Below are 16003 nucleotides of genomic sequence, written 5' to 3' on the forward strand. Positions count from 1 at the left end.
AACATTTTACACTCAGTGGCCAAGCATTTTGGCTGCTGATGTCAAGAGGTGTTTCTGAATTTATTTTAAACAAGAAACATAAGACAGAAAAATAAGATCTTATGGAACATTTTTAGGCGTACTAGCAAGCCTGAAAACATTTAGGTTACAAAAACCTGTAACAGCAATGCTCACTTAAATTAACAGCCTCACTATGCAACACAAGAGCCAGAACTCCCCCAATTAAAAAAAATTCTGAAATGCATAAAATGGAAATATATTGATCCCTACTTAATTTCCAGACAAAAATACATTGGCTATACATTACCTAAATACTTGATTAGTCATTGCTGTTTTTGTCTGTGTATGTCTCTATCTCTACAATCACATGGTCTGCAAGTTGTGCTAAAGGTCCTATAACAGAAATTTTGACTTCTTTTACACACACGGAGTAAATGGATCATTTTTGCATTTCACAAAAGTTTGAGAGAGAATACGTTTACCATTGTTAATTATCAAAATATGTAAAATGTCAGAAACAATGTAACCGGACAAGCACTGATTAAGCTAAAGTAATGGTCAAGCAGCTTAACCCCTATGGGACAATACCGAGATGTCAAAAATGCTGATGACGAAACAAGTAATGACTCAGCAAGGAAAGTTTTCAAAACTATGTCACTAAGTCGTAACTTTGTGGGTAAAGTTTTGTGATCTTCTTTGCATTACAAAAAAGTACATATATAGCTATTTTTTTCTATCCTTACATGATCTTTTTTGCTATGAGCCAAAGTGCAGTTTTTCAAATTCAGAAGCATAAATATGAGCAATGAGTTACAGCATATTGTTCCTTTGTCTGCAATTTTCGCCATGGGCCAGAGAGACAGCAGTCATTGGATTTCAAAATGCCCTACAGTACTTTTACAGTCAGCAGGGAGCAAAGTAGAGTGCATGATGCAACCTAATGCAACATGGGGGGAAGTGATTAAATCCTGATTAATTCAGATTTGTGTTAATCAAAGCAACTCTTCCCTCCTCAAGACAGCTTTAAGGAGACCATTAAATAATAAAGCACGCATTTAATGTGTTGCCAGGATTATTCCCTTGCTCAACTTCTGATATGTTCATTATAGCCTGTAACAGTACATTGTCATGTGAAATCTGGACTACTTTTCCTATGTGGAGTCTGTGGTAATACAGACTTAAAGTATTGTATGTATGTCACGGTATGTACTGAACAGGGTCAACACATCAAACTGAGTTTTTAATGACACTTCCGTACTACTGTGAAGCTGTGTGTGTGTGTGTGTGTGTGTGTGTGTGTGTGTGTGTGTGTGTGTGTGTGTGTGTGTTTCTGTGTCAGGGTGTAGTGGGATTCATTAATGGGCGGCCAGCTAGCTGTGTGTGGTGTTTTCCAAGAGGGGAGGAGGAGCTCGGAGGCATGGCTGCCTGTCTATCATCCATCCTACCTGTCACCACGGCAACCCCCCTGAGGGAGGGCAAGGGAGTGTACGGACGAGCGGAAACCTGTGAGGTGTGAACTTGAATAGGAGGGAAACCACGACAGAAGGGTGAGAAGGAGGGTATGAAGAGGATGACAGGTGACAAGCGAGGACGGCCGAGAGAAAAGTGCAGAGGGAAGGTGGACAATGAAGAAAGCGAGAGATGGCAAGAGGGGTGACAGGTGATTGTTGCAGAGGGAGTGACAGGAAGTAGAAGGCAGACAGAAGAAAGGATGAGGAAGTGCATTGATATTCTGTACAGGACAGTTTCTTCACACCTGAAGGGAAGTCTCTGACTCCAGACTCTCCTCTTCACCTTAACTCTCTCCATCGCTTTCTCCATTTTGTGTGTGCCACCAGCCGATGCAAGCACAACAACTGAAAACTAAAAAAATGACTCTAGCAATGGCCGTATGATAACCCAAAACTCTTCAACATTTCAATATTGGAGGTGTGTAGAAACATATTCAATTTTTTTCTCAGTCAATTGTAGATGTCAGGATGCTTCCCACGGTTGAACAGCACATATTTTCAGGCTGTCGCTTTGGATGTCATGGTTTCCATTAACATGGAGAGAACTGCTTTGATTCCTCTGAGCGTCATGGTAACCAAGATATGGGGGAGCATTTGCAATGCATACAAGCTAAAAAAAAAAATGCATGTTTAATATATACACCATACGTACATGAAGCTAGAAAGCTATATTTAAGAGTCTAAATGGGAGAAGAAAAGGGAGAGAATAGAGACTAGAGATTCAAAATCTGAATAACAGATTGATGTTAAATCATTTACAAGGGCACTCATCAGAAAAGTCATGTTGTTTTTTTTAGATTACAGCGAAGAAAACAAATTGATTAGCATGAAATATTAAACAATAACTGTGCTATCGGCTGGCTATCATCTATGGCTCCACTGTCCAACAGTCCTGGCACGTTTGTGTTTGGAGATCATGCCAAAATCTTCTCTCCCACTCCCAAGTGACAGCATGAGTCCTGCTCTTAAACATATGGTCAGGCTCTATAATTGGACATTAACAATGCACTTTTGTATGCATTATGAAGGAGCACTCAGGTATACACGTTGACTTTTACGTGGCAGTGGGAGACCTCAATTAATCACAGGGGAAATTGCCAGTTTCTAAAACTTGTTGGCGTGTAATTTCTGCTGAAAAGGTGGAATAATCACATACTTGAGTGCTTGAGTAATTTTCCCTTTTCGAAGAAGCAGCCTGGATATGCATGGAGGAGGAGAATGACAAAGCAGAGTTTGGGTCTAAACAGCAAACGGTTAGTGAATTATGAAAAGAAGGAAGAGAGGCAACAGCGTTCATCACTGTTCCTGATGAGAAATGGAAGAAATTAGGAAGAATAGATTATAAAATGCATACATAATAACTATGGAGTACAGGCATGTGCAAGTGTTTGCATGTGATTGGGTGGGTGGGGACTGTGCTGGCACGTGGTGCCCAGCCATGTGTGCTCATATGTGGGCTTCCTGACTCCCGGCCTGGTTGCAGATGGCACAGAGTCTCAGCACTCTGCTCAGCATGCACACTGACACAAACCATTGGCCACATGGACACACAGACACACATAGGACAGCAAATGAATATACACATGCAAGGTGCAAACTCACATGTGCAAGACATGTATATGCATTTCAATGAAGCAAGGATTGACTTCCATACAACGTGGAATCCTGCAAAATTATGTACAGTAACACCATATTTGCCTCCACTGAACTATTCTGAAGAAGTGTTTCATGTTGGGTCAGAAAACACATACTGGCAGGTGTTGCTGCCGCAGGGGTGCTCGCTAACTGTGAGGAAGGACAACTGGCACAAGCACCTGACTGGGAGCTAACACATGAGGTCCTGTCATAGTAAATAAGATATCAGTATAACCACAGAAAACCTTGTCAGGTCATGTGGAGGTATGTGTAAATACGAGTGAGTGAGTGAGAGAGAGTGTGTGTGTGTGTGTGTGCGTGTGTGTTTGTGTATCAACTGGTGAATAAAAGATGACATTAGCAAAGTTGATTCCTCTTCATGTCAAAAGCAAGGTCGTTTATCATCTACAATATAATGATTTTTAAGGTCTTAAAAAAATTAAATCAATACAATAATGTAATGACTTTCAGGTCTCCTTTGTGACTTAGCCTAAAGACAAGTAATGATGGACAGTTTTGCACTGAGTCCTTCCCACATACCTCTGCAGTAGGGCAGGGGGAAATCCCATGCAGCTGTACCCGCTGAAGTGGCGAGGCAGGACAAGGTAGTGTGACCCTCCAGCACGTAGCCCGGGCTGCAGCTGTAGCGGATTTTGTCTCCGATGTTGAACGTGGACCCCTGCTGGAGGCCATTGAGTAGCTGTCCAGGATTACCACACGTGTAGCTGGGCAAAGCTGGAGAGAGAGAGAGAGAGGAGGGAATGGACAATTAATGAGGCAGTTTGTGGTAAAATCTGTGGCACTGCTACTTGGTGGGACTGACAAGAGCCAGGAATGAAGAGAAAGTGCAGAGAAATCTAGTGACAGATGACAACATACAACACACACACACACACCCACACACACAAACAACCATCTGTTCATGACAACATATCTAACCCAAAGAATTACTCATTTCACAAATATTCTTATACAGTACATTTTCAATTAAAGTTGTGTGATATGTAACAACAAAATGTAAAATTGTTTTTGTAATGGCAAAAATAATATCATTTGCACTATAGTTATTTTTAATCATTTCAAATCAAACAAAATGTTTTTACCCCAACACAGCACTGCAAATGACCATATTAACATTATTCATTGATGCTACATTGACCGTTACTGTCCTATCATGTACTCACATGCAAATAAGTGAGCTCAGTATTGGCAGAATCTTGTCCAATTGTGTGTTTTTATGCAAATCAAGTTCAAAGGAAGTTCAGCCAATCTCTTGCTCCTGAACCTCTTGCTTCAGCCTTTATACTCCAGTAAAAGACACACGATTGCAGCTTCTGTTCAGCTTGATGACACATACAGTAGTAGAAAGCCAAACCTAAACCTAAATAGTGTGCAGAATATTTTACTACATATTAATGGTAGTTGGCGTTCTGCTTGCAGAGAATAAATCCCCAGAGTATGAATCACACTGCCACAGTTAAACATGTATTGAACACACACACACACACACACAGTCATTCAGCTACAGTCCCAGTCACACACTCACACAGCAAGGAAGCTGGCCAGAGCATGTGCTGGACTTTGGATGAAACTCAGTCTCTCCACAGGAACTGGGCTGAACTCTAGAGAGGACAGAATGGCTTCTATACAGCTACACAGCTTACTGGCACCTCACCACCACACTCAATGCATATTCGCCTCTCCACCCTATCAGCTCTCTACAGCTTCAAGATGTGTATTACAAAGGATTGTAGTGAATCAACTTATGGCAATCAGCAAATGTTTGTATTAAGAAATGTTGCCTCTTGATAAGTTTGTAAAATCTTCTTTAATTAGATGAATCAGGTTCTAAAGGATAAATAAAGACTCAGAACAAAAGTAACATGACAAGATGCATAGGAATTGTCTTTTTCTTTTAAATTAATGCAATGGTCTATTTTATCTTTTTATGTATTACTCAAAAAAGCTTTCATATTGACTTTAATATAACTGACTTTAATTATTTCAATTTTGAAAATGCCCTTCTTGTGTGTTTGTTTTCATCGTTTCCCCTTCCAACCCCTGTAAGCTAAGGCTTCCTTACAGCAAGGTCGGATCAATCTTTTTACCCAACCACAGGGGCTGAGGTGTGGAATTAACCAGCTGGTAAATAAATAGACTACAAACAGTTTCTGTCCAGTTCAACCATTAGACAACAAATATGACCTTTAAATGCTTGATTTTGTGTGTAATCTTCACTAAGATTCCATTAGCTATAAAGTCTTCAGTGATCCCATCTCACAGCCTGGGTATGAATTCTAGCTATGCGGGTTGATACTTGGCAGTCTGTCTATAGGTTGGTGGTAAAGGCTTTGCAGATGACAGATGTCCCAAAGCAAAGGCAATGTACTCTGTGTCCCCAACAGTGTCTGCCAAATTACTTAGAAAATGTAATGGCTGACAAATTAAATATAACTCAGAAAATTATAGTTCAGAAACATTACATCACTTTACTGTAATGCAGCCTTAAAACCATGAAAAGACAAAACATAAAGAAAAAGTGATTGATCAGTTCAGTAATTGGAATTTATCCTTTCAGTTTTATGGCAATCCATCCAATATTTGTTGTACCCTGTTCTTAGAACTATGCTGCTAGCATGATGAATAGATCAATACAATGTGACATACAAAATACCATTTTAACACTTTTAATAATTCCACCATAAAAAAAGTCTTCAGTCTACATTTATTCATTTCTTCTTTTTTTGATTATAAGGAATGTGTCAGCATTGTTTTTATGCAATGGGGCTAATCTAATTCTAGGCCAGCCCACCTCACATTCATTTTTTTTTGTCATGTCAAGATCAAAATCTTAAATATACAATCCAGAAATCCAGAAATTCAGTATCAGCATTGTTGGTTAACAGTAAAACATATCAGTCAAGTCCTTATTGTCATCCACAACATTTCACTACATTTGTTTTTCCTAAAGAGTAAAATCAGCAGTGGCTCTGTTAGGGAAAACGACTGCAACTACACTTCGAGCTATTTCACAGCAGGTGTTTTCCATCATCTGTTAAAGGCAGAGCACCTGCTCAGACATCAAAGTTTCTGCCCTAAATGACTCAGTGCTGATCTACCTTTTAAAGAACCTAGTTAGTACTTGGGTACTTGCCTTTTAGCCAAATCCCATACCCTGAAAGACTGACATGTCATTTTCAGGCTCCAGTGTGCCATAGCCATTATTCTGACTAACCAAGGCCATCTTATTATAACTTCCCTTCCATCACAACCACATTTGCATATACACAAGGACTCTGTCTGATTAGCATATTAGCCGCTGGGTCTTAGGCTTCAGTACAGCAGCTCGACCACAGGAGGCTCTGGTGGCAGACAGGTAACTGCTTCACCCCTGTGGTTGTGACCATGTAAGGCCGATCAACACAGCTCCCGTGTCAGAAATGTTTTACCCTGAGCGATACTTTAGAGAGGAAGAAGGTCAGCTTGGATACAATGTAATGATCAAAGGATGGAGTGAGGTATAGAGATACTTTCTCAGACACAGGTGCAACTAGACAGCAGTAACACTGGCTACATTCCACTCAGGTGTGCCAGGGCCCGGCCCAGATATTGCACATGCTGTCTTACTGGCATGGATTACTGGCATGCCTGAATGAAATGAAGCCATCATTAATGTTATTAGTGTACACCTGTGCTTTTCCTGCTATGACAACTCAAAATGTCTGCTGTGAGTACAGTCTATTTTGGGGTAGAAATACTGGAAGAAGATGATGGCAGATGTGTGACAAATGGAAAAGGTGTGAGCAAGACTGTTGACTTGAATGATGGGAGAATGTGTGTGTATACATGTATGTATGAGAGTGACGAAAGAAAGAGAGAAAGAGATGAACTGAATGACTGATTTCATTGCATTAGAGCTGATTGAGAGCACAGCGCTGTGAGACTGTGAATGTGCAAGTGTGTGCATGCAAGTACTATAAATGTGAGTGGGCATAAGTGTGTATCCGTGTGTGTGTGTGTGTGTGCATGGATGTGATATTCTCATCACACTCTCCATTTCAGGTTATTAGTTTGGGCAGTAAATTAAGTCTAATAGTGCCATTACTGGTGCAATCCCTAAGACAGGGCTATGGCTGGAGCACTGAAGTGGCAAACACCTTTTTTTTTAACTTGTCCTAGAATCACCATGTTCTCTTTATTCCCACAGTGTGAATTTATCTGTCACTAATAAACACAGAAGTTAAAAAAGCATTGACAGTATTTGATATAGTGTATCAAGGCGGCAAGAATAATAGTGATAATGAAATTGTTTTTCCACACTTTGTTCTGAAAAAAATCATTTCCCATCTAAAACTGATTTGAGGAGGATAGAATTTTGCATGTGGCAATAATACAATTCACGCAAAGGTAATGTCTTTATTTATGTATGATAAAGCAGTAAGGAAGTATTGAGTATTAAAATAAGGAAACAGGCTGAGGTGTATAAAAAAGAAAACAACACTCTGGCCTTTTTTGCACTCTGCGCTTTAAACTCATTTATCACAATCTATTCGATTTATTCCTGCAGGTAAACTCTGAGACAGAGAGGGGGAATAAAATTGAAGATGGAGAGAGAGAGAAACAAAAAGCAAAAAACACACACACACACACACACACACACACACACAACCAAGGAGGTTGAGAAAATAATGAGAAAATTGTAAATATTTGTGAGACGACTTCACATTACTCTCCATTAATTTCCTCCCCTGCACACGCTTTCATATATGAGAATTATTTCACAAATTATTCACCCAGCTTTACAGCCTTCACAGGCAAACTTATCAGCACTTAGTGGCTCCTGTTGTACAACAGAGACATTACTGGGGGTCTGGGTTTTCTCATCACGTGGACTATTAGATCCCAGCCCCCCAATGCCCAACCCCAGAACAGCAGCCCTCGGGTGTTTGTCATGGCAGGTCCATAAGTCACTGGGATGGGAGACTGTGACATGGTTTGTCCCTTGGGCCCAGATGCTTTAAGCACTTCCAGTGCTGAAACGGCAAAGGATGTTCCTCGTCCATCAATGCATCCCTCTTTACAGCACACACTGGCTAACAGTGGAGCCATGCGAACATGTTCAAGTACGCACAAACCTGTGTGCACACACACACACATACACGCTGAAAGAGCCTTGCCATCCATCACACCATCCACCCCTTACACTGTCTGCTTACATTTCCTTACTCCTTCCCGCTTCTCCTCATCCTCTTTCATTCCTGGTGACTCAGACAAAAGACAGAGGAGAAAGAGACAAAGCTTGTCTCCTAAGGGGTGACCTTTGACCTTCATAAGACTGATGAACTCTCTTCCTGGGTGTCTTTGAGCCTGTTCCTCAATTTGTTATCCTCTCTCTTTCAGGAAAAGGGAATAGTTACATACCCGGACATAATGTGGAAATGGTTCTTCAAAAAGCTGATGCTGCAAGATAGATATCATAAAGGTAGAGTATTTTAAGTCCAGTTTGAATAGAAATATGGATATGATTGCTATATTATAGACTGTAACATAAGAGAGAGATGGACAAAGTGGACTTATGCTATGTGTTACAGGACAGATTAGTTTTTTTGTGTCTCCTGAGTTATAAGGACGTTAGTTGTAGGAGGAACCAAGTCCCTGAAGTAATTCTGGACTAATACACAGGTTAGGAAGAGGACTTAAAAAGGGATAGTTAAAGAAGAGGGAGTGTGTGAGACAGAGACAAACATGTGGAGACAACAGTTAGGGAGACAGGTATGTGTCATTACAGTATTTTTTGGCCATGGTCCCAATTCAACTCTTTTTATATTAGGCGTGGGTCGATACCGAGTCCGATCAGTCACTCTGACTAAAAAGCAGTGGTACAGTATGGAGCTTTGTTCAGTATTGACAACACACACAAACCTGGTTCATTTTGGCATGTCATCAAGTTACTCATGGGATTAACGTTAATCAGCAACAGCTGATATGATCATGATCTGTCACAGTTTGTCATTTTAACCAGCTAAAAGTGAGAAGCTGCTAGCTGAATGTTTTGTACACTGTTACTCTTTGTCAATTAGACAGATTAGAGTTACAGTTGCCGTTTAGTAAATCTGTTGATTTTGCCAACCAGGCTTTCACTTAGGGCTGGGCGATATGGACCAAAAGTCATATCCCGATATATTTAGGCTGAATATCGATATACGATATATATCCCGATATTTTTATCGCAAAGTGAGAGCAAATGTTTAGTCACAGTCAAAGCCAAATATGACACGTCACAATTAATTTGATTGAAACCAGCAGGATGAAATAATGCTCAGCTGTTCAAAGAGCAATAAAATGTAAACATAAATACTGTATAACCACAGGAGTACGTTCTTTGAAATCAAAGCTCCATAAGGTGCACATTTAAATGAAAAATATAGCCCATCTTAAATAAAAATAGCCCATAAAATAAAATAAATATATTTATATGAGAAAAGCATCAACATTTTGACAACTATAAATGGCTTATTAAAATTGTATTTTATTAAAAGTAGTTGCGACTTTTTAAATCTGACTTGTTCCACAGTTGCAACAGGGATCACATCTTTAGCGATGCGATAAGTGACCGCTTTAGTTATAGTACACCACTCGTCACTTTTCTTTTCATATGGTACACTGCGGGAAAATGAAGCTTGCAGTGAGTTTTGTTTCAGGGCTGGAGCTTTTGAGGGTTGTGGATGGCGTGCAGCTGGGGCTTCTGCAGCGCGCAGTTTCACACACTCTTCGTACTGCAGTTTGTGCCACTGTTTTAGGTGGTGAAAAAGATTTGCAGTGCTTCCACCCCTGGCTGTAACTTGTTTATGGCACTCCCTACATATAACGTGATTTTGTTGCTCATCTGATACTTTGAATCCGAACCATCTCCATATTACTGAGCCAATACTTTTTCTTTTACCAACCAATTCGTCCTTCGCACGCTCCACAGACGGTGTTGCTTCCTCCAAGTTTGTTGAAAAGTGCCGGAGTGTGTGCTCCAGCCCCTCCCCCTCTGTGGGTGAAAGAGGAGGGGCGGGAGCGCGGGGAGCAGTGCAGTGCAGAGAGCTCCGGGTCAGCAGCTTGTTTGGAGCAAGGATCACAGCGCAAATTTGAAATATATATACGTATATCGATATATGCGATATGGTCCAATTCCATATCTCATTAAAAAATATATCGATATATTTTTTATATCGATATATCGCCCAGCCCTACTTTCACTCACCTGGGTGTGCACAAATCATTTTTCATAATTACACTATATGAACAAAATATTATACTACAGGCTGTTATACAGGAGAGCGGTGCTGCAGCAGACTGAGATAGACAAAACACAATAGAGTAATGGAAAGATCGAACCTATCAGCCCGGATTCTGATTCTTAGGATGAACTCAGGACAGGTGTATAATTAAAGGGTGTAAGATATAGGTGTGTCATTTTTTAGTAAAAGGCTTCATATCAGGAGATCTTTCTATTTAATAGAACTAGAAAAGGGGATCTGGTTGCTGCACATTACGGACTGTAATAGAAGGATGGAAAAAATGACTTTCTGCTACTCTATGTGTTCAAACATGCAAATATACTAAAATAAGATGGTTGCTAACATTAGCATTTAGCTAAAAGCAACACTGTGCGCTTAACTACATCCTCACAGAGCTGCTGGCATGGCTGGAGACTTTTATTAGCTCAAATTAGCATTTTCCTTCAGTACATTTACCATTTCTTTTAAAATAAACAAAACAATGAAGAGAAAAAGGATGGCATTGTGCAGGATAGTGATTAACACTGACCAATACTTTGAAGAGATGGAAAAAGAGACCATAGACAAATGGTAAGGAATAAACTGTTGGACATTAGGGGAATCATTTTTCATAAATAGAAGGATGAAGGTACAGCAGAACACCACATCTGAATTCTGCAGCACCTTGAGCTACAATCATTTTCTAAAAAAGAAAGCAGGAAATGGAAATACCAGATGAGTGTGAGTTGCTGGAGTTTGAAGTGATTTACTTTACTTTTATAAGTTTGAAGGAATTAATCCACTATTGTATTAGTCTCAGTGCATCTCACCATCACTCCTTTTGCGCCTTTCTTTCTGATTTCTTCCCTATTCCATTCCTTTTGCTGTGCCTCCTACCTTCCTGCTACACATTTGGAAGTGACATTGCAAGATCGATCCCAACACACAGGTGCATTAGCTCAATAAGCAGTTTCTGCTTTGTCAAGCAGCAATTCAATCAATGCCTCCTGTTCCCTACACATGGGCTGGACAAAAGCTGGCAACTACCATCACTTCTGGTTAGAGAGGCTGAGGAATGCAGAAATCAACTCCTCCTCCTCTTCCTTTCCATCTCAGAAACAGACAACATCCCACTCCTGAATGTGTGCACATGTAAGTTTGTATATTGTGTATATAGAGACAATAAATACATTCATTTCTAACAAAGAACTTCACTGAAAGAACAAAGCTTCAAGTATTTAGAAACTTGAGGAGTACATCTCTGTGCTTTCTGTCATCATTCTCAAGGGAAAGTTGTTTAAAACTTATTTGATTATATGATTAGATTAGATTTTGATTAGATTTCCCCCTCAGTTTTAAGCCACACTTAAAGTGGACAATGAAATATGATTACTGCTTTATGGGTTCACAGGTTCATTAGGTGCGTCTGCATTGCGCTTTCTCTGCTTCTCTAAAAATCTGCACTTAGTCTATTTTTGAAGGAAGCTACGTCAAGCTGCACAGAGTAGATCGAACTGGGCAGGAAGTCAGACACAGAAAAAGCATAGGGCATTCTGGTCAATTTTCAAAATAAAACACCCTGTGCAGACTCCCAGTTGTATATCACATTACTACATCAACATTATGTAACATAAGCAATGGCACCAGGCCAGAAGTCAACTGGCCAGAGAATATTTGTCACCATGGATGATGAGAGGTTCATCTTGGAAGTAGAAAATCACACGATTTTATATGACAGGGTAGAAGTAGAAAAATGACCAAATCAACAGTAAATCAACATCAGGCAGGCAATGCTCCTTCTAGTTTGGCAGAACAGACAACAGAAGCTTCTCCATAAATGTCTAACAAATGGTAAACTTCATTGTCTCTCCATTGACCTCCATGCTGTTCCTCTCCTCATGTTTCATGTTTAGTGGGCTGTGAGGTGCCCACACAGAGTGACTGTAATATGCACATGCATAGCAGTGTTTCCCACACATAGACTAATTTGTGGCGGTGCGCCACAGATTCAACACCGGCCGCCACATATTGCGTTTCGTTATTAATTGGTTTTTTTTAACGCTAATTGAAAAATACGCATTGTATTCGTTAAACTGCATTTCCTTTTTCCTTTCTCTGCTCTCCCTGCGTCTCTCTGTCACTCACGCGTCTCTCTCACATAGCTCAGACACACAGCCCCCCCCCCCCCCCCCCCCCCGTCGGCCGGTTTACCGAACGCCCCCCCCCCCCCCCCATCGGTCGCCGGACTACCACCACACATTGCCTTCAGATCTGTGGGAAACACTGCATAGAGAAGGGAGACATTTAACAGCAGTCACATGGCCTGAGATTTGTTTTGGTTTTTTAATTTGATTTTTGACGTGGTAAGGACGTCTTAAGAACCAGTTATAAGAGAGAAAAATGTAGTTAAAAAGTATGAACCTAAAAGTAGTGGTTTGGTCCTACTGACAAGATAAGATTATATATGACATCATTAGATTATTAACACTGATGAAGCATCATAGTTAAAGCAGCATATTACTGTTGTAGCTGCTGGAGGTGGAGCTAGTTTGACCTACTTCTTAATACAGTTAGACCATAAATCAGTTCTGACTCCTTGCAAGAAACAGAAAAGTTGTTGTCCTTTTCCACTGCAGCACAACTAAACTGTTTCAGGAATCATTTTGACTGATGAGCCCGTGTTGGCTGCTAAAGTTTTTCAAAATAAAAGACCAAAAATGTAATTTTCTACTTTATGACTGCAAAACTGAGGTACATACCGAACCATGAATGGTGTGCACTGTTACTCCCCTATTGTACTGTACGTGTACATAGAAAATTGCAGTCTACCTGTGGCTTGTTGTTGTCATTATGTTTGTCGCTGTTTACCGTCCAAGGGATATAAAAGTTCAGCATTTTCAGGAAGTGGGTTGGAAACAATTCAGGTAATAACACCTTTTGGGTAAAGGATAGAAGAAGAAGAAAAGTTTCGCCAATTGAAAGTAAGTGCATGGTTTTGAGACTATAAAATCTAGAGCTCCAACACTTGACATCCAAACCCAATTTGCTTTATCATAGCACTGCAACTAACAATTATCTTGTGGTTACTCTGTATATTATTTTCTGAATTAATTAAGCTGTTTGGTTTACAAAATACAAGAAAATAGTGAAACATGTTAAGCACTGTTTCCTGAGTGACCTCCACAACTATGTTGCTTTGTCTTAACCAACAGTCAGCAACCCAAAGACATTGATAATTAATAATTCACATTTAAGAAACTGGAATCAGATAATTGGGATATTGTTTTCTTTTAAAAAATGACTCCAAACAGTTGATCGATTATCAAAATCCTGTCCAATTAATTTCATAGTTGACAACTAATCAATGAATCAACTAAACGTTTCAGCTTTAATATATCACATTTTGATCGCAACTATCTGTTAATAACTGTGTTGTTCTCTTTGCAGTACCTGATACCTGTGATGCTTTTTCTTTTAAACATAGATTTTAAGGCGGTGGAAATATATTAAGGCACCATAGACTTTTATAGGCCGGGAAAACCCACTTATGAAAGTTGCTGAGTGTAATCACATTTGTGTGTGTATGCATAGTTGTCCGTGGGTGACGGTAGTAGTTAACGTTGCACTGTTGAGTGTCTCTGCCTAAATGGTTTGGAGTTAGGGATCCAGCTCTGAAAATCCCTGTCTGATTTTGAGCTTAGTTGCAAATAAAGCTTCTCTAACTTGACAACAAGCACAATTCTGGATGGACCTCTGTACACACCTACGTACACACGCACACACACACACACACAAATACCAACGCATGCATACAAATACAGACTGGAATGAACTCTAGATATCCCACGCACACAACAGCAGGTGCAGTAAAAGGGCCAGTTGCTGTGTGGGAGGCGCTGAGCTGTGAAGGAGAGCTCATACGGAATTGATGGCTGCCGACAATGTCTGCAAAACGGAATAATGTGCCATTCAGTGGCCATTCACTATATATGAGACTAAACTAAGAGGGATAGGGGAGAATGAGAGACCTCAAGGAAAGCCAGAAGACAGATGAGCGACAGGGCTAGGGGGCGTGGGGAGGAGAGATCAACACATCTGTGTAAAACCTTGACTCTGTCTGTCTTGAAGCATGTAAATCCCTCTGGCTTTTCAGGCTTATCTCTCCACTGACATTACACTACAAAAAAAAATCAAAGGAATCCTGCAGTCACACCAGCAAGCACAAATGTACAGGTACACACACGCACACACACACACACACACACACACACAAATCAAGGCGATAACGTGAATGCTGACTACACTGATGTTATGACTGTTGCTGTACTACTGAAATTTGCAAATACATGTTGGATGGTTTCCACTGAAGGTGTGATGTGTAGCTGCAGCTATGTCAGTGACCTTATATGTAAACAATTGATCAGTGCCACAGAGGAGACACATAATTAAATTTGGAAACAAGCACTGGTTTCATACTTGGTATAAGACAGTAACATGTGTTGGAGTATCATATTGGGAATCAATACAGGATAGAAAAAAAAGTGCATTCCTAGTTCATTCCATGAGGTTCAAAAATGAGCTTGGAAAATAAGACGGCTCAGATTTGATCATTTGGAAGTGAACATTTTGGCACGATGGTGACACTAAAGGAAGGCTAAGGGCCACCAATACACTGGCATTCATCCTCAGGGGACATTGAATATCAATATCAAATTTCATGGCAATCTGGCCAGCAGCAGGTTGTCAACACATCCTGTGTATGACTTACAGACAGGTGAACCAACATGGCCATCCTGAGGTCCTGTTGTTGGTGCAAAAACCTGAAACCTTCTGCCCTCCTATCTTGTTTTCCTGCTTTTTGTCTTGCTTTCTCCTCCCCTCAGCCCATCCTCTCTTCCCCCCTGCAGGTTGCCTTGGAAACAGTGAAGGCCCACCACAGATGAATTTGTGGAAGGGGAAGTGACGATGCGTAAACGAGCAAGTTTGTGGGGAATATGAGACACAGAAATGTCCTTAGAATGCAGTAAATCTGGAAATTGGACAGTGTTGACCGTTATATGAGACTCACTAATCTCGATCATCTTAAATTAAAGTCACATATGAGAAGAGTAAGCATCCTTCTAACGGTTACATAAGAGGCATTCTTCTCCTTGTCAGGTTAACAGGTCAAATGTCTACTCAGACTAACATCCTGTTAACAATGTCTTCTTCAATTCTCTTACGTTTAGTTATCTGACTTGTGCAGAGAATAGAGCAGCAATGGCTTGATGAAGCGAGGTTGCATTTGAAAGAATGATCAATACCTTAACCTTGGCTTTTCGCCTCAATCTCACACTTTCTTTCTCATCCACTACTTCCTGTCCTCTGCTATAGTGGAAGAAGGAATCACAGATTGGGGATACTTCAAACTATCTTTAATGCATGGAAAGTATATCCACCAGTTATATACTGATATGTTTTCTGAGGGTGATCATTCCAAGTTCCCATTATACTTTGTTATGGAAGAATCACAGTACAAACTATCTATACACAAAATAGAGACGGTTATCAGACATGGAAATTGCAGTTCAGCAAACAAGATGATGTTGCTAA

At 40.3% G+C, this 16003-nt stretch overlaps 1 protein-coding gene across 1 annotated transcript in view; it reads right to left on the minus strand.

The window, feature by feature from the left end:
* csmd2 (CUB and Sushi multiple domains 2) overlaps positions 1-16003 on the minus strand; it is a 251575-nt gene that overhangs the window by 172649 nt on the left and 62923 nt on the right. The window contains exon 4 of the mRNA XM_053333740.1: positions 3687-3881. Within this exon, the coding sequence (XP_053189715.1) occupies positions 3687-3881 (195 nt within the window). The remainder of the gene's footprint in view (positions 1-3686; positions 3882-16003) is intronic.

The sequence above is a fragment of the Scomber japonicus genome, chromosome 15 (assembly GCF_027409825.1).
Source record: "Scomber japonicus isolate fScoJap1 chromosome 15, fScoJap1.pri, whole genome shotgun sequence".
In the NCBI taxonomy this organism is placed as follows: Eukaryota; Metazoa; Chordata; class Actinopteri; order Scombriformes; family Scombridae; genus Scomber; species Scomber japonicus.